Source organism: Athene noctua, chromosome 16, assembly GCF_965140245.1.
Source record: "Athene noctua chromosome 16, bAthNoc1.hap1.1, whole genome shotgun sequence".
NCBI lineage: Eukaryota > Metazoa > Chordata > Aves > Strigiformes > Strigidae > Athene > Athene noctua.
The window spans coordinates 12,381,423-12,401,138 of NC_134052.1; the positions used below are offsets into that span (position 1 = coordinate 12,381,423).

At 33.6% G+C, this 19,716-nt stretch overlaps 1 protein-coding gene across 1 annotated transcript in view; it reads right to left on the reverse strand.

Moving 5' to 3' along the window:
* The window catches only part of SYCP2 (synaptonemal complex protein 2), a 28,731-nt gene that overhangs the window by 5,740 nt on the left and 3,275 nt on the right, over positions 1-19,716 (reverse strand). The window contains exons 6-34 of the mRNA XM_074920143.1: positions 19,117-19,202; positions 18,207-18,295; positions 17,593-17,627; positions 16,810-16,952; positions 16,679-16,731; positions 15,683-15,728; positions 15,362-15,457; positions 14,830-14,890; positions 14,156-14,304; positions 13,434-13,508; positions 12,826-12,981; positions 11,657-11,756; positions 10,337-10,455; positions 9,299-9,371; positions 9,163-9,220; positions 8,290-8,423; positions 7,832-7,926; positions 7,194-7,312; positions 6,364-6,394; positions 5,720-5,784; positions 5,555-5,612; positions 5,116-5,145; positions 4,818-4,873; positions 4,248-4,296; positions 3,959-4,133; positions 3,486-3,559; positions 1,689-1,862; positions 720-906; positions 30-280 (exon numbers count right to left, since the gene is read on the reverse strand). Coding sequence (XP_074776244.1) covers positions 30-280; positions 720-906; positions 1,689-1,862; positions 3,486-3,559; positions 3,959-4,133; positions 4,248-4,296; positions 4,818-4,873; positions 5,116-5,145; positions 5,555-5,612; positions 5,720-5,784; positions 6,364-6,394; positions 7,194-7,312; positions 7,832-7,926; positions 8,290-8,423; positions 9,163-9,220; positions 9,299-9,371; positions 10,337-10,455; positions 11,657-11,756; positions 12,826-12,981; positions 13,434-13,508; positions 14,156-14,304; positions 14,830-14,890; positions 15,362-15,457; positions 15,683-15,728; positions 16,679-16,731; positions 16,810-16,952; positions 17,593-17,627; positions 18,207-18,295; positions 19,117-19,202 — 2,837 coding nt within the window. The remainder of the gene's footprint in view (positions 1-29; positions 281-719; positions 907-1,688; positions 1,863-3,485; positions 3,560-3,958; positions 4,134-4,247; positions 4,297-4,817; positions 4,874-5,115; positions 5,146-5,554; positions 5,613-5,719; positions 5,785-6,363; positions 6,395-7,193; positions 7,313-7,831; positions 7,927-8,289; positions 8,424-9,162; positions 9,221-9,298; positions 9,372-10,336; positions 10,456-11,656; positions 11,757-12,825; positions 12,982-13,433; positions 13,509-14,155; positions 14,305-14,829; positions 14,891-15,361; positions 15,458-15,682; positions 15,729-16,678; positions 16,732-16,809; positions 16,953-17,592; positions 17,628-18,206; positions 18,296-19,116; positions 19,203-19,716) is intronic.

Genomic DNA, 19,716 nt, shown 5'->3' on the forward strand with positions numbered 1-19,716 from the left:
TAAATGTAGAGTAACTTGAATATTCTTACCAAAGACACTTCAGTTAAAGCTGGTGACAAACTTTTATTTCCAAATGTTAACTTTTCAACAGTCATCTCAGGAGACTGATGAAGACATACACTTTGAATATTCTTTTTTTGTGGACTGAAACTATTGGGAGAGATTCCTTTCTCAAAGTTTAAAATTTGCCTTTTTTCTGGTGTTGACTCCTGAAGACCAGGGGATCTTTCACTATTATTGTGCTCTTGAGTATCATCTCCTTCTGATATTCTTTCAGCAGCTAGAAAACAGTTACTTAACTGTCAGCATGAGGAACAGAAGTTAAAAAAGGTAAGTTAAAGCCCCATAGTGTTAACTGTTTCAAATCTGGGTATCTGCAAGTCTCAGATGTGTGGAATTTTACTTTAAGTGTTAGCATACAACTTGCCACACTTGCACTCTTTGACCTCTCTGCACTATCTTAGCAGTTACCAGATTCATTCTAACAACTATGCATTGCACTTCTATATAATGCTGATGTCAAATAACTGCACCAACTTATAGAAGTGTTAGTGTTGTATTAATACACTTCCTGAAACTATGTGGTACACACTGAACTAGGGGGTACCTCCTATTTTAAAAGCATGAAATAAATGTAAAATCGTATTACTGTGACAATCCTCATTCAACCTCCAACTTTTGATACAGTATTGCTGTAAATTAAAAGCCAAAATACCTACATCTCATTGTCTCAAGAGATGCAGGACTCTCAGATGAAGGAGTTTCAATTTCCTTTTGTTCTGCAGAATTCTTTGATTTAATAAATACTTTATGTACATAGTTAGCTACTCTTTTTGGCTCCATAGATACAATAGTCTGGAGTTCCTTTTGCTGATTATCATCCCGGTTTTCCCAATTCATATGTTTCTATCAAAATACAAATATATAAACATTATTTGTAAACATACAGAAGTACATATAAGGTAATGTATATGCAGGTAAAGAGCATACTAGCTATATGTACCATTGAACAAGCAGAAGGTCCAGAAAGGAACATCATTAGAAGCACTTAAACTGATAAGGATATCAGGTGTTCTGATATCAATAAGCATTGAATTTGTTTAATTCAGCACCAAATTTCTACTCATATGAACTTCTTAAGTGTTGCAGCCAATTACTGTGAATCAGTGAAGTTTAGACCTACCCATATACACTGAAATGTTATGCTAAAAGAATTAAAATGCCCAATGTCATTGCTTAATTTACCAAAAATCCTATTTGGATAGTCAGCAAATGTATTGACATATCCTCTATGAAGTCAGCATTTTCTATTGTACACAGAATAGGCATAGCATTGTCAAAACCACATTACCTAAAAGAACAAAATTTAGCTCACTAAAACCTCCCATTCCATAGACATTTTCAAAATATTAGTTTTTAAAATAAAGGACATAGTAGTTCTTTGCAGCAGAATAAATTTCATAAATAGAAACTGAAATACTGTTATGACTGAGAAGATTATTTAGGACTGATTTTCTTAGCAGCTAAATACTCATTACTAAAAAAGGGCTCTTAGAAATAATAAATAAAATTCATTTGAGCTTGCTTATGTTGGGCACTTAAAATTCAAAAGTCCTACGTACAAAGTAGACCAGAGCTTGAAAGATATGGAAGAAGTGGATTTTTAGGAATGAAGTGCAACCATATACCTGTATTTTTGATGTCTCCTCCTTAAAGGTGCATGCCGGAGATTTTCTTTCACTCTCTGACTCAGAACTGGAAGGCTCTTTGTAATTTTTTGCTAATGCTGCTCTTCGAGGTAGTTTTTGTCTGGTGGTTTGTTCTACCATTTCATCAGGTTTTGGATTCTGTTTTTTACATTCCTTTATCTTTGGAAGAATAAAAACATCTTCAGCTTATATTAGAATGATTAATAAATAAGTATGTAAGAATAAGTGGCAGGTAACTTGGTTTAATTAGTTGAAATCCATTATTTCAAAACTACTAAAAAAGTTTAACTTTACCAAAGCTCTGAGAGTCCAACCATCAGTCTACTAAGCATTTGGGGAAGATAATTTTCACTGTAGATAGGGCACAGCACAGTCAGGAATGTAAGGGTCAAAAAAGTAAAGAGGCAAATTAAATGCCAGTTTTGAACTACAGCAAAGCTGAAGTGGGTTTCCAAAGCTTGCTCTCTGAAATATGTGCACATTTAAATTAGACTGTATCTGGTTTGAAACAGAACAAAACCAAAAGCCTGCACAGTGAGCAGGAACCAGTCTCCACGATCATCACTTCTGAACTGATCACCTTAACTGCTACACTAGAATCAGTTTTCCTTTCTACCTGTCCCCCCTCTACATCATAACTACAGCCACTCTACACAGCAGTGTTCAGAAACACAGCAAAGCATGTTCTCACAGAAAGTACCCCAGGGATCTGACAGTAGAAGGGATGTAAAATGTAAATGCAACAGCTGTCAGACTAGAAGAGGAGATTTGAATTCTTGCCACCTACTCTCTTCAAAAGTACTCTATGCAAAATGTACGCCTCCTTAGCCTCCTCATCTCCAAGGCTAAGTCTGTTAGTGGCTTCCTGGGCTTCAGATGGCCTCCATCTAAGTCTATGCAGTAGTGGAACCCTCTACCTCCTCAACACAGGCACTCTGACCTTGCTTGGGTAGACCTGGGGAATTTTGCTACTGATAAGGGACATATAAGTAGACAGATGCAGCACTGAACCACTGAAGCCCTCTTTAGTTTTGCTTTACATGGACTAGATGTCACCATCAATACCTACACGTGGTGATCATATTTTTGTACACATGATTGACACCAAGCACACGTATGGAGCTTTAGGCTATTGTGCAGTCTGAGAGACCAAAGAGTACTCTGGCGAGTACAGGGGAAGGTTTGGGGTTTTTTCAGTTGTGTTTTTGTTTTTTACACTTTACAAACTGTAGATTTTTGCAGTTTACAAACACATATAAGCAAATTCCATTAACATGTTCATAATCACTTATAATTTACTATGCTCCCAACTTTAATACACTTACAGTATTTTGCAATTATTCTTTCTGAACATCTATAACATTTTTGTTTTCACAGGTTCACTATGTTACATATATTCACTTAAAGAAATAATCTCAAAGGTATTAAAATTCAGTTAAGCACGTTAGACACATGAAAACCCTTGCTGAAAAGCTAATGGCATATTGAATGTAGATGGCTATTAAGCAGTAAATAGACATAATGAATAATTTAAAGTAATAAAACTTACAAAAGCATCAATGTATAATAATCACTCTAACTCACAGCTAGTATTATGTCTGAAACACCACTACATAAAAATAATATAGTACCTGAAAAGAACAAACTGTATTTAACAATTGATCTTAAAATAAGCATGAAGAAATGGCACATATTTACGAAGAATTATTTAAAACCAGTTTCTGTAGTGAGCTAAGATATTTTGAATATGTATTACAAGTCTAGTTTCAAATTTACATTTACCTTCTTTTTTGTATTTTTGCCTTTAGGTTTATCCATGTGACAAGTAGGTTCAGAAAATTTATCTGCTGCTACAATACATAAAGTTAGAAAAATCAGCAAAATAGTCAAATGTTTTCATTTAGAGATTTAGCTGTAAAAATCAAAGAATCACTTTTGTGCCTGCAAACCTTCTGATTCAGTAAACTGCTTTCAGCACATTATTTTAAAAAGCCAAAGGTTTTTTTTATCAACAACAAACACCACCTCTGCCTGTCCCATCCTCTAATAATTTTCCCCATTAAAATAGACTTTTTGGAAATTAACCTTTATCAATTATAAGAACCAATTTGAAAATTCCTTACACTTCGAAATAAGACAACAAAAACATACTGTATCTGCAACACAGAACATCACATGCTGTGCAGTATGTAATGCTATGGACAAACTTATTGCAGCATTCTTAAGAAATATGAAAAAAAGTTTCTTACTTTTCTCTGTGCTTACTGTTTTTCTTAAGTTTTTATTTCTACTGTAATCAATTAACTGGACTTTAGGTTTTCTATTTGATTCTTGCAGCCAACTAACGTCTGTCTTGCTGTCATCACCTCTGTATTCTGTGTCTGTATCACTAAAGAGATGCTTCTTGTTTTGATTGTTTCTAGGCTACAAAAACCAAAAAAAGTTACTGATTTACTTTTAATATACCTTTCACTGACATAATTGGTATTTGAAGGCAGGAAGACAAAGTATAATATTCCACAAAAATCTGAGCCTTACTTTTTTTCTTCCTTTCACTTCAGTGCTAGTTTTATTGTCACTTGTGTTCCTTAATTAGAAAAAGAAAAACCACCTTTAAACAATACATTCCAAAACACTTGCTCTAAATCTTTCTACTATTCGTGTGATACGTGGATTAAGGATTCAAACAAATGTACCTACTTTTGTTTTCACATCCATTTTGGAAATATCTGTTCACCTTAAAGCCCAAAGGATGTGCTTATTTGCTAATGATCATTAAGAACATACAGTATTTCCCTTTGCAGGCTGATCATTAACAAAAACACTATCCCCCTCTATTCAGGAATATATAACCCCATAGTATTCAATGACAAGAACTAAAGCTGTCCTCTTCATGAAACACATTCTTTCCTTTTTATCAGCTTCCCAAGGAAAATCATAAAACAGCCTATGAGATTACAGCAGCTATTTTTGTTGCTTGAAAAATCAACACAGTCAAGATATTATTGTCAAACATCCATTCCCTGGATTTTCATAATGGAATGCTGGAGAACACAGACAGCACTGTTCTTGTAATCAGGAGACTAGGAGACAATATAACATCCCTACCCTTTTTTCTTGGGACCTGTATGACCATTCAGTTCAGTAACCTGCAATTCATGGATCTAAAAATGTAAATAAATAAGAAACAAATGAAGGGTTTCATTTGTTATACAGTTTGAACAAAATTAAACAGGTCACCAGACAGTAACAGGCAAGGGCTTTTTTGCTCAGTTTTTATACTCAACAATTAACTTACAATAATTAATGTATATCTTAGAAATTATATAAAAGCAGTACTGAGAGTTAAAACCAACTGGAACTGAAGCTTTCAATATCTCAAACTAATACACTAGTCTCCATCCACTTGCTTTGCCACCTTCACCAATTCAGCAGGCTCCTCTTAGCCATAAGAAGCAAAACTATCTTTTGCGTCTTTTGCTTTTTATCTTAGCTTTTGACTCAAACATCTGGGCAAAGATGTCTTTCCAATGGGAACTGGGAAAATGGCAATAATGCTTTCAGGATAATAGGATAATTTAAAAATAAAGATACTTCTAACAAACTGTTTTATTCTTAATTCAGAAAAAAATCATAATAGCTTTAAGTGGCCAAGACCTTGGGATAGAGTATATCATTATACATTTGAAAGTGACGGAGGTAGTTACATGGCAAAATTTTTCCCCCCACTTAGTTCAGTGATATAATCTGCATTTTCAGATGTTAACTATATTTTCAGTAGACATAAGTTGACTGAACTCCTTTATATTCTATTCATAACATATCAGTTTCTGTTATATTCTTACTCCAAGCTTTATTGTAGGCTCATCAAACCCACTGACGGTAAAGTTGTAGACATCATCCCTGTCAAACAGACACAGAGATCAATTTTATGACTGAATTAATGAACGTTTCACAAAGTTAGGTATGAGTAATTAGAAAATGTGTTTGAAAATGTTGTAACTACTTACTTAATATGACCAGCAGTTACATTAAGAGAAGTAGTGTTTTTCAGGTTTCTATCCTGAACTTCTTCCTATTCATAAACAAAATCTTAACTCATATGCCAAATTTGGACTATGCATTCATACAGAGTCATCTCAAAAAGCAAGTTCTTCATCATGAACATATGAAAAAAAACTAGCAGCTGCTCAGGCTACCACTTGATTAACAACAATACAGTATGGCAAAAGGGGACAAGATCTAGTAGAAACTAAATCTTTTAGAATTTATCCTTTAAGAATATCAACAAAACCTCAGAGATTTTTCCCCCAAACATTAAGACTAATTCCTGTGTCCTGGCTATATCCCATTTAAGGATTCTATAATCTCATTCACTGTATTTTTATTTTAACTATTTAGTATTGCCATGTTCAAAAGGAGAAGATTTGATTATATAATATGTAAACAGAAATAGTTGCCTGTAAAATTATTATTGCACATAAGTAAATATATATAAAGTATTTTGAGTATATATAGTTAATGTATAATTAACATTATGTATACAGATATTTAACGTTCAGCAATATTTGTAAACTTTCACTTTATATCTACTAGCTACCACCGCATATGCACATATATCCAACAATTTCCAACAAAAGCAATAATACATTACCTTATGGACATGGGATTTATTTAAATGTGACCTAAAAAAAAAAAAAAGGATGCATTTTGTTAAATGATAATTATAATATATGCATTAGAATACTGCTTATGTAAGAAAAAAACTTATCAAACACAACAGATTTATTCAGGCATTCAAATACAAAACCAGGTGGATTAAAAGACATCAGCCCCTTTCATTTTTATGCTCTAGAAATTCATTCCAGACCACACAGCTAATACTGCAGGTTCTACATGTCTTCCAAGCCCCTACCCAAAAAGTTTAAAAGGTGACATAGCCTAACTATTCCAGTCTTTTGTCATCCAATTACAATCAAACGTGGAGAGCATCTAATTATATGTAAAGTATATCTCCAAGCATCAGTTACAGCAAGATAAGACTAATTTTATTATTTAAGAATTTGTTACATTTAAACTCTAACAGTCAAATCTTTCGGAAAGAGAGAACTAGAAACTTTAGAAAATAAGAAAATTGATGACCAAATCCAAGTTTGACCCCCAAACTATGATGATAAGATGGAGACACCCAACACGTGAAATGCCCATGATCTATCCCAGTTAACTTCTGTCCAGGAAACGTGTTGTGAGTGAATAAGTGAAAGACCACTGAACAGACTTTCTAACAGCCTTTGTGGTTATTTCCACTACTGGAACTATTCAACTACTAGTCTCCTACTCTTCATTACAGTAGGGTTTATCAGAAGTGAACAAATGATTCAGACGAAAGCAAGATGTGAAGTATCTGTAGACAGAGGGGGAGGTCACAGACAAAGCCACACGGACAGAAAGAATAGGCACAAAAGTAAACAGTTCACATCATACCTGTTAAAACCCAAGGAGTCTCTTGCTTTGCTTTTCTCATCAGTCTTTACTTTATATCTGTCACTGATTTTACCAATCAGTGATTTTGTTGCATCTGCCACTTCTTTAGACTTTGTTTTCTATAAAAATAGAATGAACTCAACTCTGAACCCATTCGGGAGAACGGCAAAACTGCAAACAGAACTACAGGTTCCCAACAATCACCTGAACTTCATTAAATATCTTCTAGATGTACTAAAATCACCCTGCTTTGAAAACCATGTTGCTTGCATTGCTTGGACAGTGAGCAATAAAATGTAAATTTAGCAGATATTTTCTTTTAAATGTTGTAGTTTTGTGTACCATAAAATTCAAAAGTGAAAGAAGATGTGCATGAGAAGCACAAGTTGGTGCTTAATTTCATTATTTATTGAAAAGACTATTTTTAAAGAGAAATGCAGAATAAACTAATCTTAAACAGGTCACACTGTAAAAGTAAACAGTGAAGCTGACATTATTTAATTCACTCCGTATTAGTGGTAAGTCAATTAAAAACAAGTTTGTGACTAAATGAAAGTAAAATATAAAGTTTTTGAAACACTAAATATTTGAAATTTTCTTAATTGCAAGTCAAAGAAATGAAGGTAAGACACTCTCACCGTCTTTGATTGTTTCGGATTTGCAGTCTCTTTTCCAAAGAGATCAGGTTCCCCTCTTGTAAAATCAGGCTGCAAAAATGTTTCAGACAGTCTAGCTGAAAGAAATATTTTAAATTATAAGTTTCAGTAGTAGTTTAAATATTTTTCCCCTTCTGTACTCAACTATTTCTGTGCCAATTAACATTCTGACTGTCCACTAAGTGTTTTTGCAGTTTCCCTCATGTTTCCCTCATGGTATCAATTTAATTTTCTTTGGTATTTTTCTCTTTTTTCATTTGTTTATCCAGACACACACTTCAGAAAAATTAAATAAACGCTTTTTGTTTCACACCTCTTTCACTAACAAGAGAAACTAATACAGGAAAAAAAACCCAAACAAAACAAAATAGCACAACTATAGGTTAAAAATTAATCTGAAACTTCTTTAACACTAACAGTTAACAAAGTGTGAACATAACCTGCATGGGACATACATGCCAATGATGGATTTAGCTTTTGCTTGTCACCAGTTATATTCTCCTCAGGAACAGAACATGCTCTTTTTTTCGATGTTTTGGTTTTATCAAAAGAACTCTCCAAAAGACCAGACAGCCTAACAAAGATAATACCACCTTAATATTAGTGAATTACAGAAAGCGAGTCTTAAATTGTAATAAACATGCATCACAAAATAGGAAGACAGTGGGATCCTGTAGATATCAATGCATTTGACATTGGTACCTAAGCCTGCTACCATTGTTCAATTAACCAACGCACTGTAAAACGGCAAACCTTCAGAAGCAACATCTATTTTTAAGTCACCTTCAAAAAGGCAACAATATCCTACAGCCATCATTAAACCCTGACCCTAGATAATTCTGTTGTGTGTCTAAATCTACTACTCAGCACAGGTTACTTATGTAAACCCCATGTCATTTGCATCTTACCTTCTGATGTTATCTGAAAGAATTACTCTTCTTGTTACTGCTAAAGCTTACTTAAACTCCTACTCTGATCTTGTTAATGAGTGCTGATTTCATAAACAGATTCATCAATTTTAAGTCTTTGATTAAGACAACAGAATAGTATCATTCATGAAGTACTCTTAGCAAATACATTTAGGAGTGCTGGTTTGGTGGCATGAATTTCAGAATAAGAAAATAAAACTACATAATAAAAGTGACCTGTCTTAGCCAACAGTTCTTAATGCAATTCTCAGGGAAGACATGACAATTAAATTCTGGCATTTTCTGAAACTATGCAACAAAATTTCAATTCTGGCAATACTTGAAAATGCTCCCTTCAAAATGAGTGACAACAACAGTGACTTGGTATTCTTTTGCAATACTTACAAATGATTGTTGCTTTTCCCTACTGGCTGAGAATCAGGAACAATATCCAATGCTTCATCTAAATGAGACATTAATTTGATATCAATTATTATGAAAGGAGAAATGGTTCAAAGTCAACACTTGGAAAATGACTTGCCTAAAGCTTGCTTTTGTGTGGCCTCAATTTCTGCCTCTTCTGTCATTCCTAAAGCTTCTTCAGCACACATTCTCTATAGTGGGATAACACCCAAAAGAAAGTTTACGTGTACAACTATAAACAGTTTAATCTCATAAATTTGTATTTTCCCTAATAAGATATGAAATTGTTTTTTCATTTCATAGAAGGTGTTGATTCCAGTACCTTTTCAGGCAGTTTTGCCTCATTTCTGATATTCGACTTCCTGATTGTCTGTTCTGTTTCACAAAAGTCATTGTCTAGTGTATATCTTTGCCCACTCTAAAAAGCACAATAAGTAACACTGACAATTACAATCCATAAAGGCAAAAGAAGGAAAATTCTCCTAGAAAGTAATACTTGAAATATTCTAAACTACACATTCAACATGTTAAAGACTTTCTAAAGCATGGCCATATTAAAAGATGCTTCAGAATCCCATAGTCTGGGATTTGACCTCAATCTGACCCAGAAAGATAGAACTAGAAATAAAATTAAAATGTTACTCTGAAGTCTTTGTTCAAATGGAACAGAAGCAAAAATACTTAAACTGCAGTGACACCTATGTAGTTTTGGTTGATTTTAGCAAATGTCTAATTAAAAATGCACTAAACCCAATGCTATAAATGCTATATCCTGAAGACATTAACATTTCACAACTATAGCCAAATGTATTATATGTTTTAAGAGTATTTCAAACACTGCATAAATAATTTGAGATACTGTGCATACAGGGCTCTCATTATACACAAAGGAAGAATTGTGGCTCTAGTAAAAGCAAGTTAACTCTGGGGTTGGAACTCACGAGTGAATGCTAGTTTTAGCTAATTCTGTAAGAGTTCAGTCTGACTTTAGACATATTAAACCTGAAAGCTAGAGGACAAGAAACCACTATGAAATAAGTAAAATGGAGTTGCTGACTGCAAAACTCTACATCTTTAAAATATGAATTAAGAACAAATTAGAATAGAAATTCATGTTATTCCAAGCAAAAGACTTAGCTATGGATGACATGCATACTCCAGTAGGTTCCTGATAGAAATTCTTTGTTCTGGTCTCATTCACCACACTACTGTTAGACCTTTCAGCAGAGCTTGTCATTTCCAAAGGTAATTTAAATCGTCCTTTATAAGGGGTGGCTGAAAACAAACCGGACAAATCAGAAATTTACCATTTCTTCTATTACAATTACTGTGCTGTCTGTGACATCAATATGAAGAGTTTTGCCCATGAGCCTATCTATTCCATAAACTTTTTTTAAAGTTGGCTAGTATTTATGTCAACTGGTTAGTGTATCTTTTGTAATTCTAGTGATTTCAATTAAGTTATATGGAGGTTAATGAGCCCATAGACTGTGAATGTCTGGACACAAGTAATGCATTTTACAGCCTGGCTCTGGTGGAAAACAGTTCATCACCTATTTAAAGACTTTACTGTAATATATTTTTGCTGGAATAGACTGTATAGTTAAATTACAAATAAAAGTTACAGAAGTTCTCTGTGTTGTTCCAACCTGATCTGAAGATGTTTTCTTTCTGAGCCTCTGTTACTCTTAATTTATATGTTACTCTTAATTTATATGTGATACATGGATATACATAACTAAGGATACTGATGCACTTGAGACAGTTAAAGAAAAGTAAGTTTGTTAGTCATGCTGTTCTGCCACTAGTTGCATCTTCAGCCTCTACTGGTCTTACAGACCTCTCCCTTGTACAAAGTATTAAATACCTGTTACAGTAAGGCTATTAGTAGGAAAGTGATGACTCTCTTTATCCTTTTCTTTGTAAGAAGCACTTATTGATATAAGCATCAGCAGTACTGGACCTGCGCCTCAACCTTGCAGTGGATCCCACCTTGCTCACTACCCATATAAATCAACTGCCCCATGAAGAAACACATGCAGTTTCTAGATAAAACGCAAGTGACAGATGCACACATTGAAGAAAGCTGATTTTCCACCAGAACACTAACTATGGAGAATTCTTTAAACCAAGAGTGTATGAAGAGAGATGAAAAAACACTTGTTTTAGGTCTTCTAATCAATTGCTGACTTCTCAGCTTGCTCCAGCACAACGAGCTGACTGACAGCAACAATAAATACGAGAGGTGGCCTGAATTCAGCTGTTTGGCACGTGTGTGCAGCTACGACCCTGCAGCGTGGCTGTGGACAAATAGCAAGTAGGTTAGATTAAAAACTTCCAAGTTTAAAGCACTTGCCAGGGAGATTTTACAAGGTCTACTTTTCCATTTCCAGCTCTGCAAAGGATCACAGTTCATGACTGTATTTCAAAGATGATTTATAGCATATTTTTACTGTGAAAGTACTCGCAAACTTACATGTGGTAACAAATGCCAGTGGACTCCTTGTAGAAAATCTTGTAGTTCCAGGAATAAGCATGGATGCTTCAGACACTTTCCTTTTACAAGATGTAGTTACCTTGAGGAACAGAAAAAACTTAATCATAATGCACAGATTTAAGGATGACAACATAAAATTTTAAGAGAATCTATTCCCAAAAGTCTTTTGACAGTTTCTGTTATTGGAATGTCAACTGCTGTTGCTGCACACGAGTGTAATGTGATTTTTATGCGGTTCCCTTTTTAGAGAAAGTTCACCAAAATACTTGAATTATATACTTAAAACTAATGTTTTTAAGCTGAGATCAGTGATTGTTGTTTTCTAAATTGGTTCAATGAAGTATGAACAAATCCTGTTGCTGGTTAACAATCAAAGTAACCAAGATGATTCCCAGGAGTTTCTTGCAAAGCTATCACATAAGCTGTAAATCAGCAGAACCTCAGGAACAGGTTTACTAGACTACTGCTAGCAAGATGTGCACTGCATGTCTATTGCACATGGTGACACTGCTTCATCTTTTCCCCCATCTCTAGCATATCTGTAGTTAGTCCTAGTATAACCGTAATATATTTATAACTTACGAGTGATTGTGAGGCAACAGAAACACCAGGTGTAATGAACTGGGCTCTTCTCAGTTTAAACCAGAGAATCAGCTATGCATCGGAGCAGTCCCAGGAAATTATGATTTGAATAACCAGGATACTGGATTCATCTTGACAACCACATGATTTTTTGTAATCATCAGTCTTTGGAAATGTCCAGCCTATAGGACTTGTCTCTAATTACAGCTATTACTACTGCTGATTTGTTAGTAAGTATCCAGAGCCTATACTAGACTTTTGCATGTTGCAAGACATCTAAGCATGCCTTGGAAATATTTCTCTTTAAAGAGAATTATCAGAGACTAATAGTCTAACGAATGCTAAAAACTACTTTTTATTTTTGTCCCTTTGTTATAATATCAAAATACACAAAAAGACATTTTTTTGCAAAGGGATTTATACAGCTTAGTGTCGAGTCATAAGAAAAACAATCAAACCCTGTATTAATTACATTCCAACCTCAAAAATAACAGGGTTTTTACATTATAAAATATATTGACTTGTATTTTTTATGTACTGTTTTCTGTTTTGATAATTCTGCTTACCTTGGAGGAACCACCTCCACTCTTTTCTTGACTGTTATTTTTATTCAGAGTCCTCAAAGATCCAGGAAGTTGTTGGGTTTTGTACTTACTGAGTTTCTCCACTTCTCCAGATTTTTCTTCCAAACATGGTGACAACTGACTTTCTGGTACCAGAACCTATATAATATTTTTGATTTTTAAAATTTTTATGTAATATTTGGATTTTATTGTTTTTTATTTTATATTTAGACAAATACACACAGAGCAACTTCTTTACCCCAGGCAATACATCCCTCACTGATAATCTTCAGAGCTTATATACTTCTAGCTTGAAAAACATCCAACTCAGTGAAAATAACAACAAGGATGGGTTACCAATTCACAATTCACATAGAATACTTCAGACAAATATGCACCAATTCATTTTATGATTCGGATATTCATATTCTTATCTTCCCAAATATACAATGCATACTTATTAGAAATCACTTAATGGGTTTTAGAGTTATCTTTACTTACTGGCATTTTAAAAGTCCTTGTTTTTATGGTGAATGATCATAAACTAGCTAATAATCAGACCAAATATAAAACACAAGAAAACAACCATCCAGCATACTGCAGTAAAATACCTGTGATCCACTTTCATCAAAGACAACATGTACAGTTGTTCTGGCAACTGATGCAGACTGCTTCTTAGAAAAGCCCTACAAAGTGAATAACCATCTATGTAAGAATACACACTTTGCTCATTTTTTTAAATATGAAACAGAAAGAAAATATTTAAATCAGAGATTTTAAGTGTCTGAAACCAGGTTAGAGGAGAAAATAGATTCTACAATCTCAGAGCAGTTCTATTCCTCATGAGTTTCTCAATCAGAATTCAGGGCAGTTTGTTACAAGCAGTAAGCAATAAGCTATGGCTTACTAAAATTTTTTTACTAAATGAATAAATCCATAACAGTGGTAAGCATACCACAAAATAGGATACCTGATGAATAATTTCTGAAAGACTTCCATATTTGTAAGATTCCGGTCCTTGTCCTTCTGGCAAATTTTATATGCAAAACTTGACATTAAACTATGGTGACTCAGCCACTTCCCCGGGCAGCCTGCTTCAATGCCAGACAACCCCTCAGTGAAGAAATTTTTCCTAATATCCAACCTAAAACTCCCCTGGTGCAACTTGAGGTTGTTTCATCCTTTCGGCATATTGTTCTATAGTGGCAATGTTAATCAGAAACTCTCAGTATAAACAGATACCAATAATCACAGATATAACAATATTTATATGGCAATGAGACATTTCTTTTGAATCAACAAAGAACTATTTAAAAAGGTCTTTAAATCTTACCTTACATTTACTAAAGCCATAAATCTTTCCAGTTACATCTTTGATTTCCAAGATAGAATCAAAATATAAAAAAAATTTAGCTCCTTCTTGATCACCCACATTCATTGGGCTTTTTAGATCTATTGTTAATAATTTCTTTGAATCTTTTTCTGGACAAAAACAAAATTGTAAAGTAGTTTCATTACAAACAATTTGTAAAGACATGAAACTTACTTGTATTCTTCAGTTCAGCTATTAAGATGCATATTTTGTTTAATTAACTCTAACCTACAATAGATTTTATTAGTGAAACAAGATTCAATCTTTTAGAAATATTTACCTGTATACTTCTTTGAAGGTTATTTACTATAGCTGCAGGCAAATTATAGAGTAATTTCATAAATATTTAACTAGTTTAAAAGGAACGTTATTACGTCATTATCTTATACCTTATCTTGCACTGAAATAACTATAAGACATTATTTTATATTTTAAAATTATTTTAACAAATCACACCTGCATATCTAAAATGCAAATGTGACTGCAATGCAATTTTATCCCTGATAAAAACAGCGCCTATAACATTTTAAGTGGGAATTGTGCTTTGCTGAAAATTTAGTCAGTACTTCAGGATTAATCAGTTTGAAAATCCAAGCTAGTGTGTATCAAAAGGTCACATTTGTGAGTGCCAATACCTTCAAGGCTGTACATGTCCACCTCTTCTTCTGGTATAATGACTGTTTCCCACTGGTGATCCTTATACAAAAATACATATTTTTAAAGCTAGAAAAGCATTATATTACAATTAAATGAAGTGCAGTGATTAGAAAGTTATTCAGTGAGGAAAATTTGATACTTTTTAAATCCTCTGTTATGAGGAGTGACAATGAACATATGCTTCATTGATAACAATGTTCTGGAAGAGCTTTGGTAGAGCCATTAAACAGTTTTGTCTCATTTACAAAAATTATAACTGCCATTTTGTAAATGGCTTCTTGCTCACATTCACAACTGTTCACAAACAGTATTAGGAAGTCATTACTTTGAAACTGTTGAATCTAAATATGTACACCAAATCTAGATTTTTTTTTTTTCCCCTCCACACTACAGATGCACCCCTAACTTCCTCATGTTGATGTGGGGCAAATTTGATACACTTGAAAGAACGTGCATCTTCTGCCTCAGAACAAGAGAACAATCTAGTATGACAGACAAAAATATGCTTACTGCATCATCTGCTGCCACATAGAAAGATATACTTTTGCTACCAACATTGAAATCAATCCAAAATTCTTCAAGATTTTCATCCAATGGTATCTGTAGCTAAAACAAAAAAAATGAAAAGAGTAAGAGCTGAAAGCAATGATTTATACTAGCTAACAGGCTTTGTGTTACAGTCTGACAAACTTTAAAATACATGCACATCTGTATACATCTAAAAAAAAAAATTTCTTACTTGATCCCTATTTTTTCTTAACTAGAAGGCAAAAGAATTATTCAGCTGCACAAATGAAAATCTGTGGATATACAATTAAGTCTGTAACGTACCTCATATTTATCAAGAGCTGCTAATAAACATGGATATGTAAAAACCCTGTAAGGAAAAGATATTTTGTCAAGAATCCTAAAACACTGTAAATAAATTTTGCGTATCTGAACACAGCAACTGGATTGATTTCAGCACAAAACTTGCGTGCTGTAGAGACTAAGAGATCACAGCAATCAGAAGAGCAGTCACTTGGCTGCGCTTCTTTCCCCAAAGGATGTAACATGAAGTTTTATATATTCTCACAGTTAAAGCAGCAGTCTCAGACCTCTTGTGACTATGTTCATAGTTTCAGCTTATCGGCTGATATTTTAAGAACAGTATTCATATTGAATATACACCTGATATAAAGACATACCAATTTCTGCTGTCATGACATACAAAAGTAACATGCAGAGCATATGATCATATAGATAAGAAAAAAGCTCCTATTTTCTCTTCCTTTTCCTGTCCTATTCTCATTGATCATTATCTCAATGTACATATCCTAAATCAATAAAGGAATATGTATCAACAGACTACTAGCTATTGTCAGATGTTTGCTGAATTAACAAGCATCTCAGGATTTTGCAACAGAACTAAGTAAAATACAAAAACAGCTCCTTATAAACATTTATTAAAGTGTAGCATACACTTTATATTGTTTAAGAATGTTTTCAAATTAATGTTCTTATTTAGTGAACAGTTTCTTCAAGCTGTTATTTAATCTGAAATTTACATTATGCTTGTCTTTTTTCCAAATACAGGAAAAATTAACATCTTGATAGAGAAGATTATGACTAACAATGTGCCAAAAAGATGGTATTACTCAATTCCTTTACTATTTAATATTTGAAAATATCTCTGTGTGGTTCCTTGACTTTATACTACAGCAATATTAGCCTTATTTGTTTGTATTATTTTAACAGTTTCCCAAAACCATTTTTTGTGATACAAAGGTTATGGCCATAAAATCCAAAAAAGAAAATATATTAGCTTTCAAAAAAATACAGTTTTACCTTCTTTTGTCTCCAAGCATGCCATTCACTTGGTTAAGAAATTTTCTGCAATCCTATTAAAACACAGAAATGTCTTAAAGAATCGTAAAACAAAAGTTGACCTCCCTGGAAAGATTTTTCATATGACTTACTGTTTCAAATTCAGAATCTTTAATTCCTTTAAATGCACTGGACACAAACTCCATGGAAAACCACTGGCATGCTAGTTGTCCTCTTTGTTTCTCTGATACCATTCTGCATAAAGCTTCTGTAATGGCTACTTGCAGGTCATAGTCTACAGCACAATACATTTTGCAGGAACAGTGATTTTAAAGATACTACTGATGTGAAAAAAATGGTATTATGCGGGAAACTGGTATAAGCAGTGCTGAACATTTAATATCATGTATCATGTCATATATTATATATACGTAACCCATAAAGGATATATAGATAAAGAACTAAGGGAATAAGGATAACTAACCAACTTATTTTTCAAAATGAAATATCAATCAAAGTTTCAAGGAACGTCAGAGCAACATTAGGCATATAGGCAAGAGTTAAGAAGTTTCCAGCTTTCACCTCTCTGAACTGGGAAATTGTTGGATACCAAAGTGATCCCTGAGAGAGGTTATGGTACTACTAAACATGGCTAGCAGATAACTCTCCTCAAAGACTGACCTCCTTAAGAGCTTTTGCTATTTTAAAACTTACATTCTAGAGAAGAGGACCAAAAACTTCAAAGTTAGCCATACACTGCATATATCTGAAACACTGCAGTTTGCAGATTATTTCCACGCATTATCTGTATTTTTCAGAGGACTGTAATCACAAATATTCTGCAACTTCTAAAAGTCTTCTCTGGATTTTTAATGGCTATGCATGTAATTTTTCAGAAGCTCAATACTGAATTGTTTATTAAGTCCCATGCTCACCTCCAGCATCCAAAATTCTCCTCCCCATGTCACTCCTGCCAAACGCAGTAACGTTTCATTAAACATGACAGCAACGCAAAGCATAGGAGAAAAGCTGATTTCATTATAAGCTTTCAATGTATGTGACAAAACCCTGACTCCACTAAACTATTAGATTTCAAAGGGGTACATCTGTTATGCTAAGGATATACATCTGAAAGTACCACTGGGGAAGTGAATCACCTGATATATATATAGATATATATATATAATTTTTATTCTATTTATTTTTTTAAATGCTCTAAAAATTTTCCCAACGTGAACAGCTTATCCTTCCACAGTGACTGATTCACTGTGCTCTATACACATTCTTATAAATAGCAGTTTATTTATTTTAAGAAAACTGTGATGAGAAAAAGCCTAAAGCAGATCTTGAAGAGGTAAATTTAGGCTTGTAATGGATAACCCATGAGAATACCTGCCCACAACCATTACCACTGGCAACACAATAGCAAATGCAAAATTGAGAGAAACAGGGAGCAGTCTGCATGCACGATAAACAGTATTATTAAAAATTGTCTTCCCAGCTATGCAAATGATGTAACAATATAGAAATTATATTGAAGATTATTTACATGACAAGCAACATTTCCTTTGTAGAAAATATCTTTTTCCTGGCATCTCGAGGCACGTTGTCAAGCATTAAATTAAGTTTTCTTACTACCTAAGAAAAGCATTAAAAAAGGGAGTAAGATTAAATATAAAATAAGTTGTGAAAATTTAAGTTAGTCTTATTTTGGGTCCTTGTGATATGTTTCATACCACTGAAGAAAATAACATGCTTAAATAATTGCAAAATGAGAAAAGACTATGAGTTCCATCTGAACTTAAATAGTATTTATGTTAATATAATTACCTCAATTTCAATAAATTACATTAGCTTTAGTGTGAACATCAGTTGTTGAAGGGTTATGTTCCTTATTTGCATGTTTAAATACAGAAAAATCCCTTCAAAGCTAGAGTTCTGTCTGCAATTGATTGCTGAGATAAAGGGTACCTTAAATTTGCATTAAAAGGCCTTTCCTTTGAGGATGTAGCCTTTACAGAAGGCTTTTTCGTACCTTTCACCTTCTTTAGAGAGGAAAAAAAACCAGACAACCTGAAGTTACTGAAATAAATAGGAGAAATTTGCAGTATACTAGAAGGTATACAAGTTTCCTGCAAGTATCTAAAGAATTTACAACCAACAATCATAGTCCTGTTTACAGCAGTTACAATAGAGCATATTGTTTCCTATGCTTTTATACAGTTTTCTTACCAGAATCTTAATACCAGTTTTGTAATTTACTGTCCAGAACATTATAGGTCAGTAATCTGAAAAAAACAACCACCCTGATGCATAAATAACAACAAACATTACCAGAGAAAGTTAAGTCATCCCTGACACTAGAGCACTACAAGAGTGTCTTTTTTTTTTTTGTAACATCTGTACCTTCACAAAGTCTGTTAAAACACTAATCAGAAAACTTGCTTAGAAAGGTTTACCTCGTGCTGAACATAAATACTAATTCTTACATCAGCGATGAGAGTACATGTTCTCAGAACAAAGTTTTCTAGTATTTGCATTTTACCTAATGAACAGGAAAAAAACCAAATCAAAGAGTTATTGAAAGTGTATTAGGGTGCTCCCTCACCAGCATTTGGAAGAAGATTTATTCTCATTTAGAAATAAAATGTAGTATGCCTTCCTTTCCCTAACGGGTTACTGATATTTAAAAAAAACCAACCATCTTAAGCTTCATGGTTAAATGCAAGACAAATTAGGTACCTCAATTTATAGTAAATACGGCTCTTTATGATGTCTCTATTCCTGTGCATCACCGTGTAAGTCCCCTGGGCATGAGATCATTATTTTAAAAATATAATCAGATCAATTCTATGACTTAGCTCTCTGAGATATAATTCAGACTCCGGAATTTATCTTCTCAGGGACAAGGAAATGAATCTTTCATTTTGATTGTGACAGCATAATATTCTGTAGTGACTTTCTACCTAGTGCTATACTGAGAGGTAAGAGCAGTGTGATACTCATAACAGGGTCAATTGAAGGACTACTGTGCTATGCTGAGTTGTAAGAGTATCTTA